Below are 21,726 nucleotides of genomic sequence, written 5' to 3'. Positions count from 1 at the left end.
GACTCTAAATGTCAACTTTTTAAAATAAAAATACCAAAAAATATACTAAATAAATTTACTTAGATACAACAGTCTGAAAGACATAAAGTCAACTTATTTTTAAACATTAGTAAAAACTGTTAAAGGGTATTTATACAATTTTAAAACAGCTTTGGGCTTCCCTCGTAGCTCAGTTGGTAAAGAATCTGCCTGCAATGCAGGAGTCCTGGGTTTGATGACCGGGTCGGGAAGATCCCCTGGAGAAGGAAATGGAGACCCACTCCAGTATTCTTGCCTGGAGAATCCTATGGACAGAGGAGCCTGGCAGGCTACAGTACATGGGGTTGTAAGAGTTGAACGTGACTTAGCTACCGAAGCCAAACAGCTTTGGAAAATAAAATGGTTATAGACTATATTTAAGCTTTTCCAGAATTCACATTTTCACATATTCTAATGATTCACTTGTAATAATCTCAGTAAAAACAAATAAAGTTACCATTTAGAAGAAAATTAGTAAGGCAGGAGGAAGGTCTGCTATTTACATCTACAGGTGAAATTCGGTAAGCGCCAGTGCAATAGTGTAATTCTGAAATAGAAGAAAATACTGATTTGAAAGAATATAAAGAAATATTTCTACAATTAAAAGAGAAAAATTAGCAAAAACAAAAACTTGTTCTTTGAGCCCCTAAAATAATGAAAAACAAAAATTCAAAAAGAAACAAATGAACCCTACCTAATACTTAAAAAGAACCTTTTGATTTATTCTTTTCACTTTCAATTATTTTTAAGTACCTACCAATGTTATTTGTCCTTGGTGTGCACCACTTCAATGTTATTGTTTCTTTAAATGAGCCTTCTCTACTGCTGCCACTTAAATGGTTATCACCTTTAAAAATAATTTAGAGAAATACTGATTAACATTATTAAATAGATCACAAACTTCAAACATGTGCCAAGATTTCTGAAAGAGTTTAAGCTTTATAAGAGAAAATAAGTCTGGGAGAACATCTTTTTTACTAAGGCTATTAGAAAAACACCAGAGTTTGGATATTAGTTATTATTAAAATAGGTACTTTATTTTCCTCCACATTTGTTATTAATAACTTAAATCATTTTATTCACTACACTAAAAACCAACAGCAAAATTTTTTACATTTCAAGAATCTACAACTGTTTCCCTCCGACACTATTAAATGATAAAATAATGTAGTTATATAACTAAACCTTCAGGAATCTAAAATACATAACTCATTGTTCTGAATCCCAATAAATTTATTAGAAAAAACATAAAATGAGGAGTCTATAAGTTAAATATATGAGATATAAGTGAACACTTTTTGCCTGAATGGAGTTTAGTCAACAGATGTCAAAATAATGACAACACTGAAGTCTTAAACTCCTCAAAGTCATCTGAGAGGGTTGAAATCAACTTCTCCCAAACTCCTGTTAAGGTGATGTTTTGACCTCTTCCCACAAACAATAAATGTTAACAACATCTAGAATGGTAAATCTTTTCCAGAAGGTTTTCAACATTTTTCAGTTCAGTTCAGTCGCTCAGTCGTGTCTGACTCTTTGCAACCCCATGAATTGCAGCATGCCAGGCCTCCCTGTCCATCACCAACTCCCAGAGTTTACCCGAACTCATGTGCATCGAGTCGGTGATGCCACCCAGCCATCTCATCCTCTGTTGTCCCCTTCTCCTCCTGCCCTCAATCCCTCCAAACATCAGGGTCTTTTCCAATGAGTCAACTCTTCACATGAGGTGGCCAAAGTATTGGAGTTTCAGCTTTAGCATCAGTCCTTCCAATGAACACCCAGGACTGATCATCTTTAGGATGGACTGGTTGGATCTCCTTGCAGTCCAAGGGACTCTCAAGAGTCTTCTCCAACACCACAGTTCAACAGCATCAATTCTTCGGTGCTCAGCTTTCTTCACAGTCCAGCTCTCACATCCATACATGACTACTGGAAAAACCATAGCCTTGACTAGATGGACCTTTGTTGGCAAAGTAATGTCTCTGCTTTCGAATATGCTATCTAGGTTGGTCATGACTTTCCTTCTAAGGAGTAAGTGTCTTTTAATTTCCTGGCTGCAATCACTATCTGCAGTGATTTTGGAGCTCAAAAAAATAAAGTTTGACATTGTTTCCACTGTTTCCCCATCTATTTCCCATGAAGTGATGGGACCAGATGCCATGATCTTAGTTTTCTGAATGTTGAGCTTTAAGCCAACTTTGTCACTCTCCTCTTTCACTTTCATCAAGAGGCTTTTGAGTTCCTCTTCCCTTTCTGCCATAAGGGTGGGGTCATCTACATATCTGAGGTTATTGATATTTCTCCCGGCAATCTTGATTCCAGCTTGGGCTTCTTCCAGCCCAGCGTTTCTCATGAAGAAACATGAGAAACATCTATGCAGATGTACTCTGCATAGAAGGTAAATAAGCAGGGTGACAATATACAGCCTTGACGCACTCCTTTTCCTATTTGGAACCAGTCTGTTGTTCTGTGTCCAGTTCTAACTGTTGCTTCCTGACCTGCATATAGGTTTCGCAAGAGACAGGTTAGATGGTCTGGTATTCCCAACTCTTGAAGAATCGTCCACAGTTTATTGTGATCCACACAGTCAAAGGCTTTAGCATAGTCAATAAAGCAGAAATAGACATTTTTCTGGAACTCTCTTGCTTTTTCAATGATCCAGTATTTTTAGCTGAGCTCAATCAGAGGAATCACTATCAAAGGCAATTATAGTTCTACAAAATATATTTCTTAAATAGTAAGGCTTCTGAAGGGCTTCCCATATGGCTCAAGTGGTAAAGAATTCACCTGCCAGTGTAGGAGAGGCAGGAAGGAGATGTGGGTTTGATCCCTGTGTCAGAAAGATCCCCTGGAGGAGGAAATGGCAACCCACTCCAGTATTCTTGCCTGGAAAAATCCCATAGACAGACAAGTCTCAGTCCATAGCGTTGAAAAGAGTCAGACATGACTGAGTCACTAAACACAAGGCTTGAAAGTCAAAATTACTCTTTCATCCATGTGCTGCAGAATGGATGTTGTGTTCGTAGGCATGAAAACATTAATCTCACTGATGTCTCCATCAGAGCTCTTGAGATATCAGACGTACTGTGCAACAAGCAGTAACATTTTGAAAGAAACCCTTTTGTCTGAGCAGTAGGTTTCAACAGTGGGCTTAAAATCAGAAGACCCTGTTGTTACTTAGAATCAGTAAATCATGATGTCAACTGATGTGCTATTATCCGGGCTTTGTTGTTATGCTGATAGAGCACAGGTGGAATAGATTTAGCATAATTCCTAAGGGCCCTAGGATTTTCAGAATGGTAAATAACCATTGCCTTAAAGTCACCAGCTGCATTAGACCCTAATAAAAATGTCTGCCTTTCCTCTGAAGTTTTGAAGTCAGACACTGACCTCTCTCTAGCCATGAGAGTTCTAGATGGCATCTTCTTTCAAAAGAAGGCTGTCTAATCTACACTGAAAATCTGTTGTTTAGTATAGCCAACCAACTTCAGTGATTACTGAGCTTGATCTTCTGAATAACTTGCTGCAGCTTCACATCAGCAGTTGCTGCTTCACCGTGCATTTGTATGTTTTAGAGTTTCTTTGCTTAAATCTCATGAACCAGCCTCTGCTAGCTTCAAACTTTTCTTCTGTATCTTCCTCATCTCTTTCAGCCTTCACAGAATTGAAGAGTGAAGGCCTTGCTCTGGATCAGGTTTTGGCTTTTGGCAATATTGTGGCTAGTCTAATCTTCTATCTAGACCACTGTAACCTTCTGCATGTCACCACCAATAAGGCTGTTTCACTTTCTTATTATTTCTCTGTTCACTGAAGTAGCACTTTTAATTTCCTTCAAGAACTTTTCCTTTGCATTCACAACTTGGCTAACTGTTTGGCACAAGAGGCCTCACTTTCAGCCTATTTTGGCTTTCAACATGCCTTCCTCACTAAGCTTAATCATTTTGAGTTTTTGATTTAAAGCGAGAGATGTCCAGATAATGAAAATTAAAACAAAAATAAACAAATGGGACATAATTAAACTCAAAAGCTTTTTCACAGCAAAGGAAATCATAAACAAAATGAAGTGATGACCCACAGAATGGGAGAAAATATTTGCAAATGATGTGATGGACAAGGGATTAGTCTCCAAAATTTACAAACAGCTCATGCAGCTCAATATCAAAAAACAATCCAATCAAAAAATGGGCAAAAGACCTAAAGAGACATTTCTTCAAAGACGATATACACATGGCCAAGAGGCATATGAAAAGATGCTCAATATTGTTAATTATTAGAGAAATGCAAATCAAAACTACAATGAGGTATCAGAATGGCCATAATCAAAAAAAATCTGCGAACAATAAATGTTGGTGAGGTTGACAAGAAAAAGGAACCCTCTCACACTGTTGATGAGAATGTAAATTAACACAGCCATTATGGAGAACAGTACTGACGTTCTTTAAAAAACTAAAAATAGAGCTACTGTATGATCCAGCAAGCCCACTCTTGGGCATGTACCTAGAGAAAACTAATTCAGAAAGATACATGCAGCCCAATTTTCACTGCAGCACTGTTTACAACAGTCAAGACACAGAAGAACCTAAATGTCCAGTGAAGATGAATGGATAAAGAAGGTATGATACATACATACCAAGGAGTATTACTCAGCCATTAAAAAGCATGAAATAACACCATTTGCAGCAACACGGATGGACCTGGAGATTATCTAATCTGATAACATCAGTATTTTTGTGTCTCAGGGAATAGGGTGGCCCAAGAAGAAAGAGACAGAGAACAGCCAGTTTGTGGAGCAGTCAGAAACATTTATGGATAAGTTCTCTGTCTTATATGGGTACAGTTTGTGGTACCCCAAGACAATTACAACAGCAACATCAAAGACCATCGATCACAGGTGACCGTAACAAATATAATGATGATGAAAAAGTCTGAAATATTGTGAGAATCACCAAAATGTGACACAGAGACATGAAGTGAGCAAGTGCTATTAAAAAATGACAACAATAGATTTATTCAACAAACATTCAATTTGTTAAAAAAAAAAAAAAAAGCTACATCTGCTAAAGCAAAGCATGATAAAACAAGGTATACCTGTATTTGTTCCATTAGCCTCATCTTTCCCAAAGTATACTCAATAGAACACTAGGTTCCATGGCGATTAATGGGTGACACTGTCAGATAAGTTTGCAAAGGGATGAACTAAAGTCATCAGATTAGTTACTCAAGAACATCTCAAAGCTGTTAGTATGTTTTCCTATGTTAGATCTTATAAAATAATACTTTCCAATGTCTCTTACTTACCACTTTTTAGGAAATCTACATGTGCATCTTTGTGATGAAGCAGCTCCACATCATAATTGGCAGATGTGTTAGCATGTTGTTCTTCCTTAAAGCAAAATTAAAAATAACTTGGCTTTGATTTTTAAAAAATGAATTAATTATTCATTTTGCTTAAAGTGAGATCAAATATACTCAACAGTAATTAGCTATAATAATGGGACAATGTGCTCAGTAATTAATCTATTTAAAGATGCAATGATTTTCCAATTCAATACAAACTATATGAAAAAAACTACTGGCTACATTTCAGCAATAAAGTAATGGTTTTTATGTCAGAATTAACGTAGATGACTAATCTAGAAATTCAGATTTTTTTTTACTCTGAATGCATTGTCCTGCCAATACTTTTTTATACGCAAACATAACATAACTCAAATAGTTTGCTAATTGTACAATAGTTGTTTAAAGGAGGAAATAGCATCTTTAAATTCCTATAGTAAATTAAACAAGCACCAATTATATAAAATAGCAAATACAGACTAATAAACAAGTTCAGCAACTTGTTTTCACTAAACAGTAAATAGAAACTTTAGTATTATCTATTTACAAGAAAGAGACAGAGATTGAGGAGTCACACCAGTAACACACAAATATGGTCAGATTTAAAAAGTAATGTATCTATCATCCTCAGAGGATTTTGCTTACAACTCATGAAATTATATAAAGTGTATCTATTATGCTATTTTACTTAATTGCTTCCTCACCAAAACTGATCTATTAAGGCTATGATTTCCACTGAAGAGCCTCCCACTGGTATAAGGAAGGAATTAATAATGAAAATATTACATTTCTCATGCAAATTTGTTTTTATAATATGCAAAAAAATACAACTGGACTTATAAGAAATGAATTTAAATGTTTAGATATACTGGCTACTTTATGTTTGTAGACATAAACAATACAATTAAACTTAACTCCACTCAGTAAAAATTCATGTGAAGCTTTCTATAGGCCAGGCGTCGTACTGGTCTTAAGACAACTAAGTAATATAATGAAAACGCTGTTGCTGCTGTTATTTAGTCACCAAGTTGTGTCTGACTCTTTTGTGACCCCATGGACTGTAGTGCTCCAGGCTCCTCTGTCTGTGGTATTTCCCAGGCAAGACTACTGGAGTGGGTTGTCATTTCCTTCTCCGGGGGATCCTCCCGACCCAGGGATTGAACCCACATCTCCTGCATTGGCAGGCAGAATCTTGACCACTGAGTCATCAGGTAAGCCCATAATGAAAATGAAAGTTAGTAATAGATTCCTAAGAAAATCCTTTAGTAAAATCATAAGACTCATATGGTAGTTTTTCAACTAGAATAATAAACTTGTTTAAAATCATAAACTTTTTTCCCCTAGTTAGACCTATCAGTTATAAACACCTTTATAGTGTGTATGGAAGAACAAAAATAAAGGAAACAGATCTACTAGAACACACGAAGTGAGTTAAATCTAATAACAACTGTCAGGAAAAGAATCACAGAAAAAAGTAATCATTTCAGATGAAAATTATATTTTGACGAAAATAATGAGAACAAAATTAAAAACAAAAAAGCTGATACAGAAGGTTCAAATTAGGAAAAAAATAGTGCATTTTGTTCTGTGATCCTTTCATGTTGCTTTTCATTATTTACTAACCTGGTCAAAGACACTGAATGTGGGCTAGCAAAACAGAAAATATGATATGGGAAGAAAGAATTAAGGTTCATTAAAACAAATAATACATATCAAGCAAACATTTAAAAAGCAAAGCAGTTTTCAAAATAACAAGAAAAAGAACTGCCTACCTTCATTGGAATATTAGTAATAGTAGTTGAAGCCAAGTCGAAATGCTGCTGTACTAAAATATTTAATTTGGTAGCAAGATGCCGTCCTGCACGAACACTATGAACTTCACTGGTTAAAACCGGGGACAACTATAGAGAAGTATGAAAAAAAAACACACAAAACATTAATACATTGTAACTTAGGGCTAAATATTTTACTTCAACCCATAAAAATTAAGTACTTTAAAACTTTTGAGATAGGAAACAAAAGATCCATAAGTTAATCATAATCATTATCTTAGTAATACATATTTATTCATTCATTCAGTCAACAGGTAAGGAGAACTTACTATATTGATTACTAGAAATTGTGAGTTATTGGAGGATACAGCAGTGAACAGGGAAAATCTCTGTCCTCTTGAAACTCAGAGTAGAATAATCTTTGATTTAAATATATATTTTAATTTATAAGTTTTACTTCTATTTATCTATATGCAAAATTGATTTGAAGTGACCCACAGAAATACTGTAGAATAATTAATTTTGTGAAGAAGACAAACCTCTGCAGATAACACTGCTCATTACAAAGAATGAAAATCACTACAAATGTCATATTTTGTCACCAATAAATGTAATAAGGCAGCCAAAAGTCACTTATAACAAGGTAACATTTTATTCATTCCAGGGTAATATTTATCGTAAGTAAATTGTTTACTTATCATAAAGTCAAAGTACTGTCATGTTATCAAGAGTTACAAAAAAGCTAACAAAAAAATGGGTTTACACTGGAAATCACCTAAAATACAATGACAGAGATAACCTAAAAAAAAAATTAAAAAATAATAGTAATAAAAAAATTTTTTTTAAAGTTATAAAAAAAATTCATTAATACTTTAGATGTTTATAATAAATAATGCTAAATAAAAAAAACAGAAATAAGAACATATACATTTAATATCATTATATAAACACATATATCTGTATTGCTAAACACAGACCACTGATATGGTCTATGCTATGTGAATCCATTTAATAATCAACAGACTCATCTTTTCCTTTAAAATTGTGCCAATTTATTTGAAAAGTAAAACTAAGGTTGGAAATTAGTCTTTTCCCTTCTGGACAGGTAAAATTAATTTCTTTTCTATAGGAGTATATTTTGACTAAAGAGTGTATTTTTCTTCTAATGAGGAAAAAAAAGAAAGTTTTCCAGAATAAGAAGTCATTAAAGCAATTTGGCTCAGATGATAAGAGTCTGACTGCAATGTGGGAGACCTGGGTTCAATCCCTGGGTCAGGAAGATCCCCTGGAGAAGGAAATGGCAACCTACTCCAGTATTCTTGCCTAGAAAACTCCCATGGATGGAGGAGCCTGGCAGGCTACAGTCCATGGGGTTACAAAGAGTCAGACACAACTGAGCAACTCACACACACAAACAGTAATTGAAATTTGAGAAACAATACAGATTATGTGTGGTTTGACAATGAAGTTATTTGAAATAAACATTAAGAGGCAAGCAAAACAGAAAATACTTTCAAAATCTACAATTATAACATAAAGCACCAATCCAGGTATTTTGCCATACAGGTAGATTTCAAAACTAAATTTTCTTAGCAGAAAATGTTGGCAATCTGATCATTCTTATGCTAAGCCTTGTGTTTATCATTAATAACTAACAATGACCTCTTCTTCCATGACCTCTACTTACCTCTTTCTTAGTACGATCAGATACAAGGCTGTCTTCACCAACAGGGTAGGTGTGGATCAAGACTAGCTCACATTTCTGAATCTGCATGAGACTTAAAGAAAAACTTTTCACTTAAAATATAAGAACACATACTATGGAAAGAATTCAGGCAGGTAAACCATAAACATTTAATATACTAAAACAGTGTATAAATCAGATTAGTACAGTTAACATAAAAGCTAAATATTCGGAAATACTGTATAATTGCTATCCTTCTATGAACATTTAACGAATAATTTTTATGAATTTAATTCAAATGCAAAAATGATCATTTTCTGTGTGTTTGAAGGATAAAAATTCTTACATTCTGGTATAATTTTCAAAAGATAACTGCCACAGAGAAAAATGAATATATTGTGTATTAATTTCCCTTTCACTAGTATTTAAATGGCAACCCTCTCCACTATTCCTGCCTTGAAAATTCCATGTTCCAAGGAGCTTGACAGGCTACAGTACATAGAGTAGGCTGCAACTGAGAGCATACACATACATACTAGCGTTTTTAAGGGCAAAATCAGGCAACTATATGACCTATAATTGGTTATCTCCAAGAATACAGGATCTGTAATACTAAAAAGTTACCCCAACTTTTTATCCGTGTTTGCCCCTCCATTTTATTTTATTTAATTTTTTAAACTGAGGTGCAGCTGATGTACAATAATAAAAGTTGCAGGTTTACAACACAGTGTGATTCACAATTTTAAAAAATTATACTCCATTTATAGTTACTACAAAATATTGGCTATATTCCCCGTGTTGTACACTATATCCTTGTAGCTTAGTTATTTATATACAGTAGTTTGTACCTCTTAATCCTTACCCCTAACTTGCCCCTCCACCCTTCCCTCTTTCCACTAACTACTAGTTTGTTCTCTGTATCTGTGAGCCAACTTTTTATTTTAAAATTTCCAAACCTACAGAAAAATTAAAAGAAAGGAACTATTCAATGAACACCCATATATCCTTAACCTATATTCACTGTTAGTTACATTCATTTTCATTATAAATGACTAAATAGATGTACAGTTTCTTTTTTTCACTAAGTCATTTAAGGGTAAGTTGCAGAGGCAATGATACTTCACTCCTACATACCTGAGCATACTTCCTTCTCCTAGTGAGAATAATCCTACTTGTTAACAATAATACCAGTACTCCACCTAGAAATTTAATAGTAGCTCAATCTAACATATACTCCACACTACAATTGTCCCAAACATGTCTTTAGTAGCTTTTTTCTTTTTAAAAAATTCATACAATGTAATTAGCTGTAATGTTTTGATTTGGCATTTTATAGATTTGTAACAGAGTATGAGATCTAGCCATTAAAAATATGCATTATAAATTTATTTATTATATTATCCTTCTGCTCACCTTTCCTGTGAGCAAAAAGTAAAATCTTATAGTGAAAGGGAAAATGGGACAAGAAGTTGCTGATCAAACACATGTTTTGACTAATTTGTAGAGCCAGTAGAGAAGTCAAGGGAATGCTACCAATTACTAATCAAATTACTAGAATAATTATAATGAAATAAACAGGACCATAAAAATGGAATATTTATTCCATTTATGGATTTTACTCACTGATCTGAATTTGCAGCAAGTTTGTTATGCTCATGAATTGTTTCTTGGACACAGTCCTCAAGCATTCGCACATGACTATCACTATGGGATAGAAAAAGATATAAACAAGTTAAATAAACAATAAGAGAAAAAAATTAATTAAACACACTATTCAGCTGTGGTATCATGTTACAGGCACTTTAATTACTGCGATAAGGATTGTCTGTAGCATGCTCATTCACAATATCAAACAACCAACTGAATGAAAACCTAGAGAGGGGAAAAAAGTCAAATTGACCTACATCATAACAATTCAAACAGTTTCACTGAGGTGAACTGGATATTTTAGAACTGGGAACACAGCTGTGATATTAGAAAGGCCACATGTGATATGCTTAAATGCTAACATGTTGCCTCTACTTTTTTAAATTAAAAACTATAGTAGGACATGAAAAATTCCTCAGTAAGAATTACTGTGATTAACATCTCACCTTTTTGCATTAGTAATGCAAATTATCCGTCCTCTATTTCCAACACGTTCTGCGTTCTCCATCAGCAGAGTACGAGCCTCATGTTGGTATTCAGTAATTTTACAGAGGGTTTCCACTGCTGCAACGAGACCATGCAGAATACTGCAGCATTCTGGATCTGCCCGTGGATTAGGAGGCCCAACAGCAGCTAATGCTGCCATCAGCTAAGTAAAAGGGGAAACAATTACGTTGACAAGAATAAGCACAAGTCAGACAAAGGCATCACAAGAAATGGAAACTATAGACCAATGTATGTTATAAACATGGAGACAAGTGTCTTCAACAACATACTAGGAAACTGAATCCAGCAACATTTCAAAAGAATTATATACCATGACCAAGTGGGACTTATCCCAGGAATGCAAAGTTGATTTAACATCTAAAAATTAATTAATGCAAATGCTATCAATAGAATTTTTAAAAACCATATGATTAGCTCCAGAAAAAGCATTTGACAAAAATCTAAAATCCCTTCATGGGTTGAGAGAGGATTAAATGAGCCAAAGTAAAAAAATAAAATAAAATCTTTTCATGATAAAAACAGTTAACAAACTAGAAACAGAAGGGAACTTTCTCAAGCAGATAAAAGGCATCTATGAAAAACCTACACATAATATCATGCTTAATAGATGCATTCCCTCTAAGATTAGAAACAGAAGGATATCCACTCTCACCATGTCTATTCAACACTGTACTAGAGGTTCTCTCCTGGGCAATTAGGAAAGAAAAAGATGTAAAAGGAATTCAGATTGGAAAGGAAGAAGTAAAACTATCGCTATATTGCAGATGAAATAATCATGCATGGAGAAAATGCTAAGGAATCCATTAGAAATTTTCTAAAAATAATAAAACTCAGCAAGGTTGCAAGTATATGATCAAAAGACAAAACCAACTACACTGCTATGCACTTGCAAAGAAAAATTCAAAAGTGAAATTAAGAAAATAATTCCATTTACAATAGCATCAAAAAGAATAAAATGCTTAGAAATAAATTTAACAAAGGAAATGCAAATTTTATACTCTGAGACTAAGAAATATTCTTGAAATAAATTAAAGATCTAAATGAATAGAAAACACTCTACATTTCTGGATTGGAAGATTTATTATTGTTAAGATGACAATACTACCCAAACTGAACTAGGATTAAATATAAGCCCTGTCAGAATTTCAGGTGACTTTTCTGATAAGCAGATTTGAAAGTTCATATGGAACTGCAAGGATCCAAAATAACTAAAACAATCTTTAAAAGAAAGAGCGAGGACTTTGTTCTATGTATGCATAAAGATACATTCGAAGGTCCAGTTAAAAACTAATAGTGATGGGGATAAACGATGTGCCGGTAAACCAGTTCTCTTAACAAAAAAAAATTCCTAATTTGTAGTGTTTGCCAGTATCTATGGTTAAAAACTCCCATGATAGCTTATTTCAATCTTTCACTGAGTGCAAAGGTGAGATGGGATTCACACACTCAGCTCTCTCAAGCTACATAAGCAGGCTCTAGTATACCACTAACTGGAGCAGGGGACAAGTGGGAAATTCTTCAAAGCCTAGCTTTTATTTACACACACATGTATGTACATATGTACACAGGCCAATATATATGCAAATTTTATTTTTAAACTACATAGGTATTACCTATTCATAAACAATAATCCAAAAAGAAAAAATACTGTGTACACATCACTATAAAAGTTCCTGGTTCACAGGAGAAACTGCTTTTTAGGAGAGGAGTGCTGTGGTCACAGGAAAGCAGCAGAGAGAAAAGTTTATAACTTTTGGTGTCAGATAAATATGGGCTTAAATCCTTGCTCTGCCTTACAGTGGAAACAGTGTCAGACTTTATTTTTCTGGGCTCCAAAACCACTGCAGATGGTGACTGCAGCCATGAAATTAAAAGACGCTTACTCCTTGGAAGGAAAGTTATGACCAACCTAGATAGCATATTCAAAAGCAGAGACATTACTTTGCCAACAAAGGTCCGTCTAGTCAAGGCTATGGTTTTTCCTGTGGTCATGTATGGATGTGAGAGTTGGACTGTTTAGAAGGCTGAGCGCCAAAGAATTGATGCTTTTGAACTGTGGTGTTGGAGAAGACTCTTGAGAGTCCCTTGGACTGCAAGGAGATCCAACCAGTCCATTCTGAAGGAGATCAGCCCTGGGATTTCTTTGGAAGGAATGATGCTGAAGCTGAAACTCCAGTACTTTGGCCACCTCACGTGAAGAGCTGAATCACTGGAAAAGACTCTGATGCTGGGAGGGATTGGGGGCAGGAGAAGGGGACGACAGAGGATGAGATGGCTGGATGGCATCACTGACTCGATGGACGTGAGTCTGACTGAACTCCGAGAGTTGGTGATGGACAGGGAGGCCTGGCATGCTGCGATTCATGGGGTCGCTGAAAGTGAAACCAATAGAACCTGCCCCACACTAGTATGATACTTGTAGACTTCACTTAAATTTAGCTAACAAAAACAAGACTCTTGAAATTTGACACATTTTTTAAGTAACATCTACCATGTACAGAGAGGATAGCATTATGAGATGTACGAGAAGAAGGCCTGAATCTAAGCATGTAAGTCAAACTACCTCTGGCCCCTTGGGCTTCAGTACCTTCACCAGCACGAAGAAAGAGCCAAAGCAAAAAATGTCTACAATCCTTCCAGCCTAAACATTCTTCAATCAATCTACTTCAATTTTTTCTCATGATTATTCAAAATAACTAGAGAAAGGTGTGACATGGATAACTAAAGCTAAACATAAAATGTGTCAACATGGAGATGATGATACATAATTTATACAAAATGTCAATTACTTTGTATCATCCTGAACACCAATGCTTTGCTATATGGTTGCATTCACAACTAGTTTCCCTTCAGTTCATAATCTAAAAGCAACTCTTGTGATATAGTATGATATAATATTTCTTTACCTTCAGAAAGCAGAAGGAAGTACTACAGTAATTCTCATATCATCAGTATATCTACCATTATCAAATGCATACCTTTTACTGCACTGCAGAGGTGCAGTAAGGAAAATCTATACATATTTGTACTTATTTTTATTCATATACAACTAGAGAAGCCTCAGCCTTCTTTCACAGTACCTCTTGAAAGAACAAAACAGAATACATGCTATTTCTAAGAGATTGTACAGGGGGAATGAATGCAATCTTTAATATTTTTTTCAAGCAATTAAAGAATAAAGATCATTCTGGAGTGATATAAATGCAAAGACAAGCCAAAGAACAGCCCTCCTACCCACCTGTCACCTTCAGTGAGTTACCTCAAAAGAAAAGAAGATTAGAAATGTTTATATATTATGTTAATCACAACATTTTAAGACCAAACACTGTGATAAACACATTTTCTCGTAAGTATTCAGTTTAAAACCCCCATTTATATGGGATTAATTCCATTAAAGGCTTCCCTGGTGGCTCAGCTGATAAAGAATCTGCCTGCAATGTGGGAGACCTGGGTTTGAGCCCTGTGTTGGGAAGATCCCCTGGAGAAGGGAATAGCCACCCACTCCAGTATTCTGACCTAGAGAATTCCATGGACTGTATAGCCCATGGGGTCGCAAAGAGTCAGACACAACTGAGCTATTTTCATTAAAGGATATCCATTAACAGAGAATTTTTAACATGAAATAGTTCAAAATAATGTATTAAAATATTTCACTAATGCTTGTCTCTCTTGCTCATATTCATCAGTGAAGAACTTTGTAGACTGAAGTCTGCTATCCAACTAAACAACAGCAAAGAATGCAATCTACCACAAACTCAGTATCCTTAGACACATGTTTAAAAAGCATAAACTTGATGTATTGAGCATGGGTTTATTTCTGCTTCCTCCTAAAACCCCACTAAAACTGTAGTAAAGGAATTTAATTTTAAAAAGCAAACACCAAAGGCAGGGGGGCAGAGGGGGGAACCCCAATAAACTCACAAATATGAAGAGAATGGAGGAGCAGACAAGAGAATAAACAAGAGATGTCAGCAAGAATGTATGGAGGACAGGTAATCGACTTAGCAACACTGAATTAGCTGAATCTAAGCGCCTACAGGGGAAAAGCAAGATGATACGCTTTTCAGAATCTAGGAGAAGTTCAGAAACTGAGGTATCAAGTACCACACAAAGCAAGAGTGAGCAAGATACTGAAAACTGAACAAGTTGACGTCAGTATAAAGTACAACTTGACTCCCAAACTTACACCCTACCCATACAAATGACCACCTCTCCCCAGACACAGAATCACATCCCTTGGAGGAACTGAACCAGGAAGTTACCAAACAAGGATTTCACCAAGTGCAGCAAAATATAAGGGTAAGACACTAGACCAGTGCTGCCCAAAAGAATTTTCTGTGATGATGGAAATATTCTATATCTGTGCTGTACAGTAGCCACTATCCACATGTATTTTATTTGAGCATCTGAAACATGGCCAGTACTACAGAGAAACTGAACTTTATAACTGCATTTTGTTCAGTCACTAAGTCATGTCCGACTCTTTGTGACTCCATGACCTGCAGCCCACCAGGCTCCTCTGTCCTTCACTATCTTCCTGAGTTTGCTCAAATCCATGTCCAATGAGTCAGTGATGTCATCCAACCATCTCATCCTCTGTCATCCTCTTCTCCTTTTGCCCTCAGTTTTTCCCAGGATCAAGGTCTTTTCCAGTAAATTTAATTTTAAATAGTAGCTATTTAATAGCTAATAGTAGCTACATATGGCTGGTACATTGGACAGCACAATACCAGACCAAAACCAGAAAGACTGAGTGGAAGTTCGATATTTTACCTACCATCTCCCCTGGTTCCCAGAAAGCTGATAATCAGGTTTACAGCATAGAGATAGAAGAGTGTAAGGTCTTCCCTGGAGACCCTGGGTGGTCCCAGAGAGGTGATCTGTCCATTCTGACACCCAGAGATCTCCCAGGGAGAACAATTAGATAACTATGACAAAGACCAGTCAGCAATACCTACTTCATAACATGCAGATCTTCTCACCTGCTGCTGAGTGCCTTTCTTTTAAACAATACTGCATTACCCAAGTATTAGCAGGCATTTAAGAAAAGCCTCAACATGAAAAGAACACGGAAAACACAAAGAGATCAAGAGAAAACATCAAATAAATTACTAGTACCTTCATATTAAAAAATTACACCCATAAAGCAAGAAAAGAAAATGACAAACATGTACATAATTAAAGCATAAGTAAAAGTTCTTGGAAATTAAAGATATGATCAAATAAAAAGTTCCATATAAGGATTAAAAGGAGATAGGTAAAAGGCTCAGAAAGAACAATGAGGACCAAGGAGAAAAAGAATAAGGGAATTAATTCAGGAAGTCCAATTTCCCACTGATAGGGATTCCAGAGAGATGCAGAACACAAAGACAAGAACACTATCATAGAAACAGTACAGGGAAATTTCTCTGGAAGAAAATAAACCCTAGCTCAGTGAATGACAAAAGACCCACACTGGGGCGAATACTTGAGAAATTTCAGAACAAAAGGGAGAAAGAAAATCTTCTAAAACGTTACAAAGAAATATTTCCGTTTTACAAAGGAAAAAATATTTGACTTCTTGACAAGACTGGAAGCTATATAACAGTAGAGTAAGGCCCTCAGGATTTTGAAGAAAAAATTATTTCCAAACTTCAATTTTTATATCTCTAGTACGAATAAACTGTAAGGTAAATTACAGAAATTCTGGAGGGTATATCCTCCCAAAACAAGAGATTACACACACACCAAAAAAAAGAGGAAAAAAATTGGGAACTGAAAGGCAGGGAGCAAGGAGGACGACAGCAGGGCAACAGGCCTAGAAACGCAACCAGTTCCAGCTGCAGCCCAAGACTGAGCTCCACGAAGTTTTTCAAGGGGGGAAAAAAAAATCAAACTGCCTAATTTCTAATTCGCCAATAATAAAAACATCGAAATTTTTTTGTAGAGACATGAGGAAAACAGCAATATATTCTCAGAAAACTAACTATATTAAAAGCGAAAAAAGTAAATATAAATTCCAGAAATACATAAAAAAATTGTACAAGAAAGGAAATAACACAGAAGTCAAATCATTGTGCTGTACATCTTGAACTTATACAGAGCTGTAAATCAACTATATTTTAATAAAACCTTAAACAAAACACAAATGAAACAATCACATACACTACTTGGCTTAGGAGTGGATAATCCTTTATGTAGACATAATGTAAACATGGAATTTTCAATTAACCAAAACTTCTGATATAACAGTACTGAGAAAACCAGGGAATGGAACTGGGCAGTCATAGTGGGATATGCAAGAGAAAGTATAAAAGGTAAATCTTCATTGACAATAATGATAAATAAGATTTAAATTAGGAACTCTATAAATAGAAGTAAAAATGTTATTTAGAAATATGGAAGTAAATACTAGATGAGCTAGAGAGTTCAAAGCTTGCTTCTAGGAAGTGGGGAAAGACTGGAAGGTAGATAGCTGTTTTTCTTTTAGTGTTAGTTGGTATTTTATAATTACATGCAAATACTACACCAGTAAAAAAATTATTTTTAAGGAAGTATTACTGTACTCACATATTTTCAAAAATGGCCACAACTCAAAACCTAAGCAAAAAAACAAAAGAAACCTAAGCATACCTCCTGCAAATTTTGGTCTTCTTGAGTCCAAGAATTTAAAACATGTGCTCCAGAGTCACTTACAATGAAATTCACCTAATAGAGTTCAAAGAAATAATTAGTATTCAACTCCAATTCCACTCAATTACATATTTAAAATATTTAATTATAAATATCTTTTAATATATGTAATACAAACACAAATTGAAGTGCAGTCTCTAGCACTAGTTTGCTGACTGATTCATTCATACATACACAGAACACCCAGTACCAGGAAAACAGTTCTGCCCCTCACAACGTGGGGAACATCCGGGGTTCTCAGATGTAGAAAGACAGAGGGCAGGGCAGGAAGAATACAAACAAAAATAAACTAACAAGATGATTTCAGAGAATGATAAATGATATGAAAAAGAAATTGTTTAGCTTTTTTAGATCAGTTGATCAGAAAAGGGCTCTCTATAAAAGTGGCAATTGCTGCTGCTGCTGCTAAGTCGCTTCAGTAGCGTCCGACTCTGTGCGACCCCATAGACAGCAGCCCACCAGGCTCCCCTGTCCTTGGGATTCTCCAGGCAAGAGGGGAATCGAAAATGACCAAAAGAAAACAGCCAGGGAAAGAAATGGAGGTAGAGAATACTAGGTACAGCAAACTGCAAATGCAAAAGCCTCTGTGTACTACCACAAGGTCAGAAAAATATGCTGGAGTTGTATCACATAAGGCAGTGGATGCCAGAAGAATGGATTTGGACTTCATTCTAAATTTTAAAGTAAAATGCAAACCAAAAAATACTATCAGGTAAGATGATGACAGTAAGGACATATTAGAAAATACATCAGAATATGGCTGTGTTCTCTTTTGGGAGGAGGGTGAGATTATTTATTCTTCACTGAACTATACGGTCTAATTCATGATCTTTTTTCTTATTATCTGTGAAATACTAGTTTTGATTTCCCAGTAAGTTTGATAAGTAACCTTTTCTCCTGAGGTTTATCTGACAGGAACATGTCTTACTGGCCCTTTTACTCACATTACTGCAATGAAATCTTACAACAATCATAGGAAGGAGGTGTTATGCTGACTAGGGAAGAAACTGAGGCTTGAAGAGATGAAGCAAAAAGATCAAGGTCACACTGCTGGTTGCTTAATGATGTCAGAACTTGAACCGAAACCTATGCCCTCAACCACTACATTATGCTTCCTCTCATACTTTTTTTTTATCCTACATGATACACAATTTACAGAGGGACTAAAAGCAATTTATATTTAATTTAGAATACATCTGAATGTGTAATATATATTAGACTTTCCATGTTCAGCCTGACTGTTACTCCTCTGCCTATGCCAGTCTATGAACTGGCTAGGTCCCAGCCTACTCACTCCAGTATTCTTGCCTAGGAAATCCCATGGACAGAGGAGCCTGGCAGGCTACAGTCCATGGGGTCGCAAAGAACTGGACATGACTGAAGTGACTAAACAAGAGGTCCCAGCCTACGCTGCTCCAAATGAGACAGAAAACACATCATCCACTGTGGCTAACCAAATGACTTCCCTTAAATACAACAGTTGAGATTCTGAAACCTGAAGATCATTTTCATACTAGAAATTTTTATCAATCTTACATTTCCCTTCTTACTGATAAAAACAATTTCCACTTAGCATTCTTAAGAGTATTTCTTTACAACATGGCCAAACCCTGCGGCGGTTTAGGACACTTTCACTAAAACTGTAAGCAGCCTGGTTCTGAGAATTCTGGTTCTGCCTCTAACTAGCTGTATGACTCAGAGCAGTTGCTTCTTTTGACCTCAGTTTCTGCATCTCCAACAAGGCAATAATAAACAAGACTAATATTCACATGAAACACACCAACATACTCTGACAAAGTGCTTTCAGCCAACATCCCTTCTGCTTATGCTGGCAACAGTTCTCAGTGGTCAGTGTCTGTTCCATTCTGGTTATTACATAGTTTGAATATTGTCCCATTAATTACAGTAATTACCGCATAGGACTGTTGTGAGAGTCATAGGAGTTAATAAATATGAAGCACATGTAAGAAGAGCTTTGTAACTGTAAGCTGTTATTATTATTGTTGGCCCCGATTAAATATATGTAACATATTAATCCCAAAGGGGCGTTCCATATACCACATTTTTAAAGTAGCAAATAAACAGTAACTCAAATTGATAGCAAATTCATATATAAAAAATGTAACAAGCAGTTAAGTACACCCCCGAAATCATGATTTTCCTTGTACTTCACACTCACCAGCTTTTTGAAAGGAAATATGTCATACATTATCCTACAATATTCCATGGAAGATTCTACTGAGCAAGTCCACAACGATTTAGATATGGGGGCCAATGGGATGATTCCTTGGGTCCTATTCTTCACCAGCATATCAAACTCGACATGCTGTCTGCATGACTCTGCCATGTAAGGGCAGTGATCCACGACAAACACCGTTTTATGAGATTCAGAAAAAATCTTCATCTTGTTTCAACCTGTAAAGGATAAAATATATTAGCCAAACATCTTATATATAACATTTAATCTCTTAAATTATTTCTAATGACTGTCTCTTTTCCTCAAGATGATTTGGTAGGGAACATAAATAATCAGGATTCAATGAAATTTATCCAACAAAGGACAAGATTTAATGAGGTCATGACAATAAAGTAACTATCAATTCAAGGGATGAGCTGCTCCATATTAACCTGTTATTCTACCGCAGGCAGGGAACACTGCAATCCATGCATACATTTTTCGCTTTTGGAATGCACTTAAACTTGTCAACAGAAAATATTTTTACAAATAATCGAATTGTTTCTCTTACACAATATCAAACATAATAAACGACAAGTACTCTTCAAATACACGTTTGATCATCCTTGTTAATTGACATCAATTACATATAAATCCCTAAACTTAATTCAGTCAGTATTTTGGGGCTTCCCTCCAAAAAAAATCCCAAGACTTCTGAAGAAGGGTAGAGGGGGAGAAAGAATGAACTGGAAAGAGGAGTGACAACAAAGGGAAGTCCCAAACATAACAAACATCTCCTAGGATAACTGTGTATCAGGTCTTCGCATTAGGATAAGGACCTCAAATTCACGTTCTCCCCCTTAGCTTATGAAACACCACGGTAAATTTATCATGTAGAACAGAAAAACTTAGGTGCTACCATCACGCTGGTGGGGAGGAGGAACTTCAAGAACTTTTCTTATAGCAACTCCCTTGCTTCGCTAAGAAAATCTTACACTGAATAGACAAATCCACATTCGAAAAGCACATGGTAAACAGAGCAAAAGTGCTCATCAAAACGAACTGACTTTTTACAATCTACCTATTTTCTTCTACTGCTTTCAAACGTATTTCCCCTTCATGCAAAACTCTTCTTTGAGAAACCTAGACAGACTCTGCTGGAAGGTGGGGGGTAGAAAGTACAAGGTGAGTGGATAGGGAAGACCTCAGGATCGAGGTTCGCTTACTTTCGTGCCTGGTCCTGCAGTGAAAACGAACAGAGGCTATGGACCACAGCCTCTCTGGAAAAGGCTGCTGGCTGGGTGGGGAGGGTCAGCGCACAGTCAGGAGTGACTGGTACCAAAGACAGGGGACTATGCTTTCCCCGTTCATCTCTTAGCACACCGGTCCTTCCCAGGCTTCCTAAATGCAGGAGCGCGCGCGCGCCTGCGCGTGAACACAAACACTCACACACTCGGACTGGCGCGTGCGCAAAGCACTCTTCGATAGCCCCGCCAAGCTGCCCTTCCCCCTCGGCGGGCCAGACGCCCAGGTCTCTAACAGGAAGAGGGCGGAGCTAAGAAAAAAAATTGCCTCCGACCCTCAAGATTTTCTACCCGCTAATTTTCCCAATCACCCATTGGGAAGACTGATCCCGGCGACCTGAGAGCCTCCCCAAGAGCGCAGTACCAACCACAGCACCAGCTAAACCAGTCACGGCCCCCTAAGAGCAAAGGGCTCCCACTAGATCTCCCTGCTCCGTCTCTCCACCCAGCCCGTTTCCCCTAGCAAAACTCGCGAGACTTAGCGAGAGGCCGAGCAAAAGCCCGAGTGTGGACTAGCGGGGAGGGACGTAAAGTGGCCCGCCCCTACGACTTGCGCATGCCTAGCTTGAGGCCTCAAATAAATCGCTGAGGTCTGCCCCCACCCCCCAACCC

The 21,726-nt window shown here is 36.4% G+C and overlaps 1 protein-coding gene across 3 annotated transcripts in view; it reads right to left on the bottom strand.

The window, feature by feature from the left end:
- The window catches only part of INTS13 (integrator complex subunit 13), a 31,648-nt gene that overhangs the window by 8,854 nt on the left and 1,068 nt on the right, over positions 1 to 21,726 (bottom strand). Inside the window, exons 1-10 of one of the 3 annotated variants that reach the window (XM_070789926.1) lie at positions 21,037 to 21,596; positions 19,814 to 20,049; positions 17,575 to 17,649; positions 10,902 to 11,104; positions 10,432 to 10,512; positions 8,812 to 8,902; positions 7,125 to 7,253; positions 5,314 to 5,398; positions 776 to 865; positions 476 to 565 (exon numbers count right to left, since the gene is read on the bottom strand). In XM_070789926.1, the coding sequence (XP_070646027.1) occupies positions 476 to 565; positions 776 to 865; positions 5,314 to 5,398; positions 7,125 to 7,253; positions 8,812 to 8,902; positions 10,432 to 10,512; positions 10,902 to 11,104; positions 17,575 to 17,649; positions 19,814 to 20,038 (1,069 nt within the window). In that variant the 5' untranslated portion in view covers positions 20,039 to 20,049; positions 21,037 to 21,596. Of the gene's footprint in view, positions 1 to 475; positions 566 to 775; positions 866 to 5,313; positions 5,399 to 7,124; positions 7,254 to 8,811; positions 8,903 to 10,431; positions 10,513 to 10,901; positions 11,105 to 17,574; positions 17,650 to 19,813; positions 20,050 to 21,036; positions 21,597 to 21,726 lie in introns of those variants that run through there. The other 2 variants (XM_019961428.2, XM_070789925.1) reach the window with 2 other exon arrangements.

Source organism: Bos indicus, chromosome 5 (assembly GCF_029378745.1).
Source record: "Bos indicus isolate NIAB-ARS_2022 breed Sahiwal x Tharparkar chromosome 5, NIAB-ARS_B.indTharparkar_mat_pri_1.0, whole genome shotgun sequence".
In the NCBI taxonomy this organism is placed as follows: domain Eukaryota; kingdom Metazoa; phylum Chordata; class Mammalia; order Artiodactyla; family Bovidae; genus Bos; species Bos indicus.
Note: the sequence above shows the minus strand (reverse complement) of the source record. Positions and strands in the feature narration are given on the sequence as shown.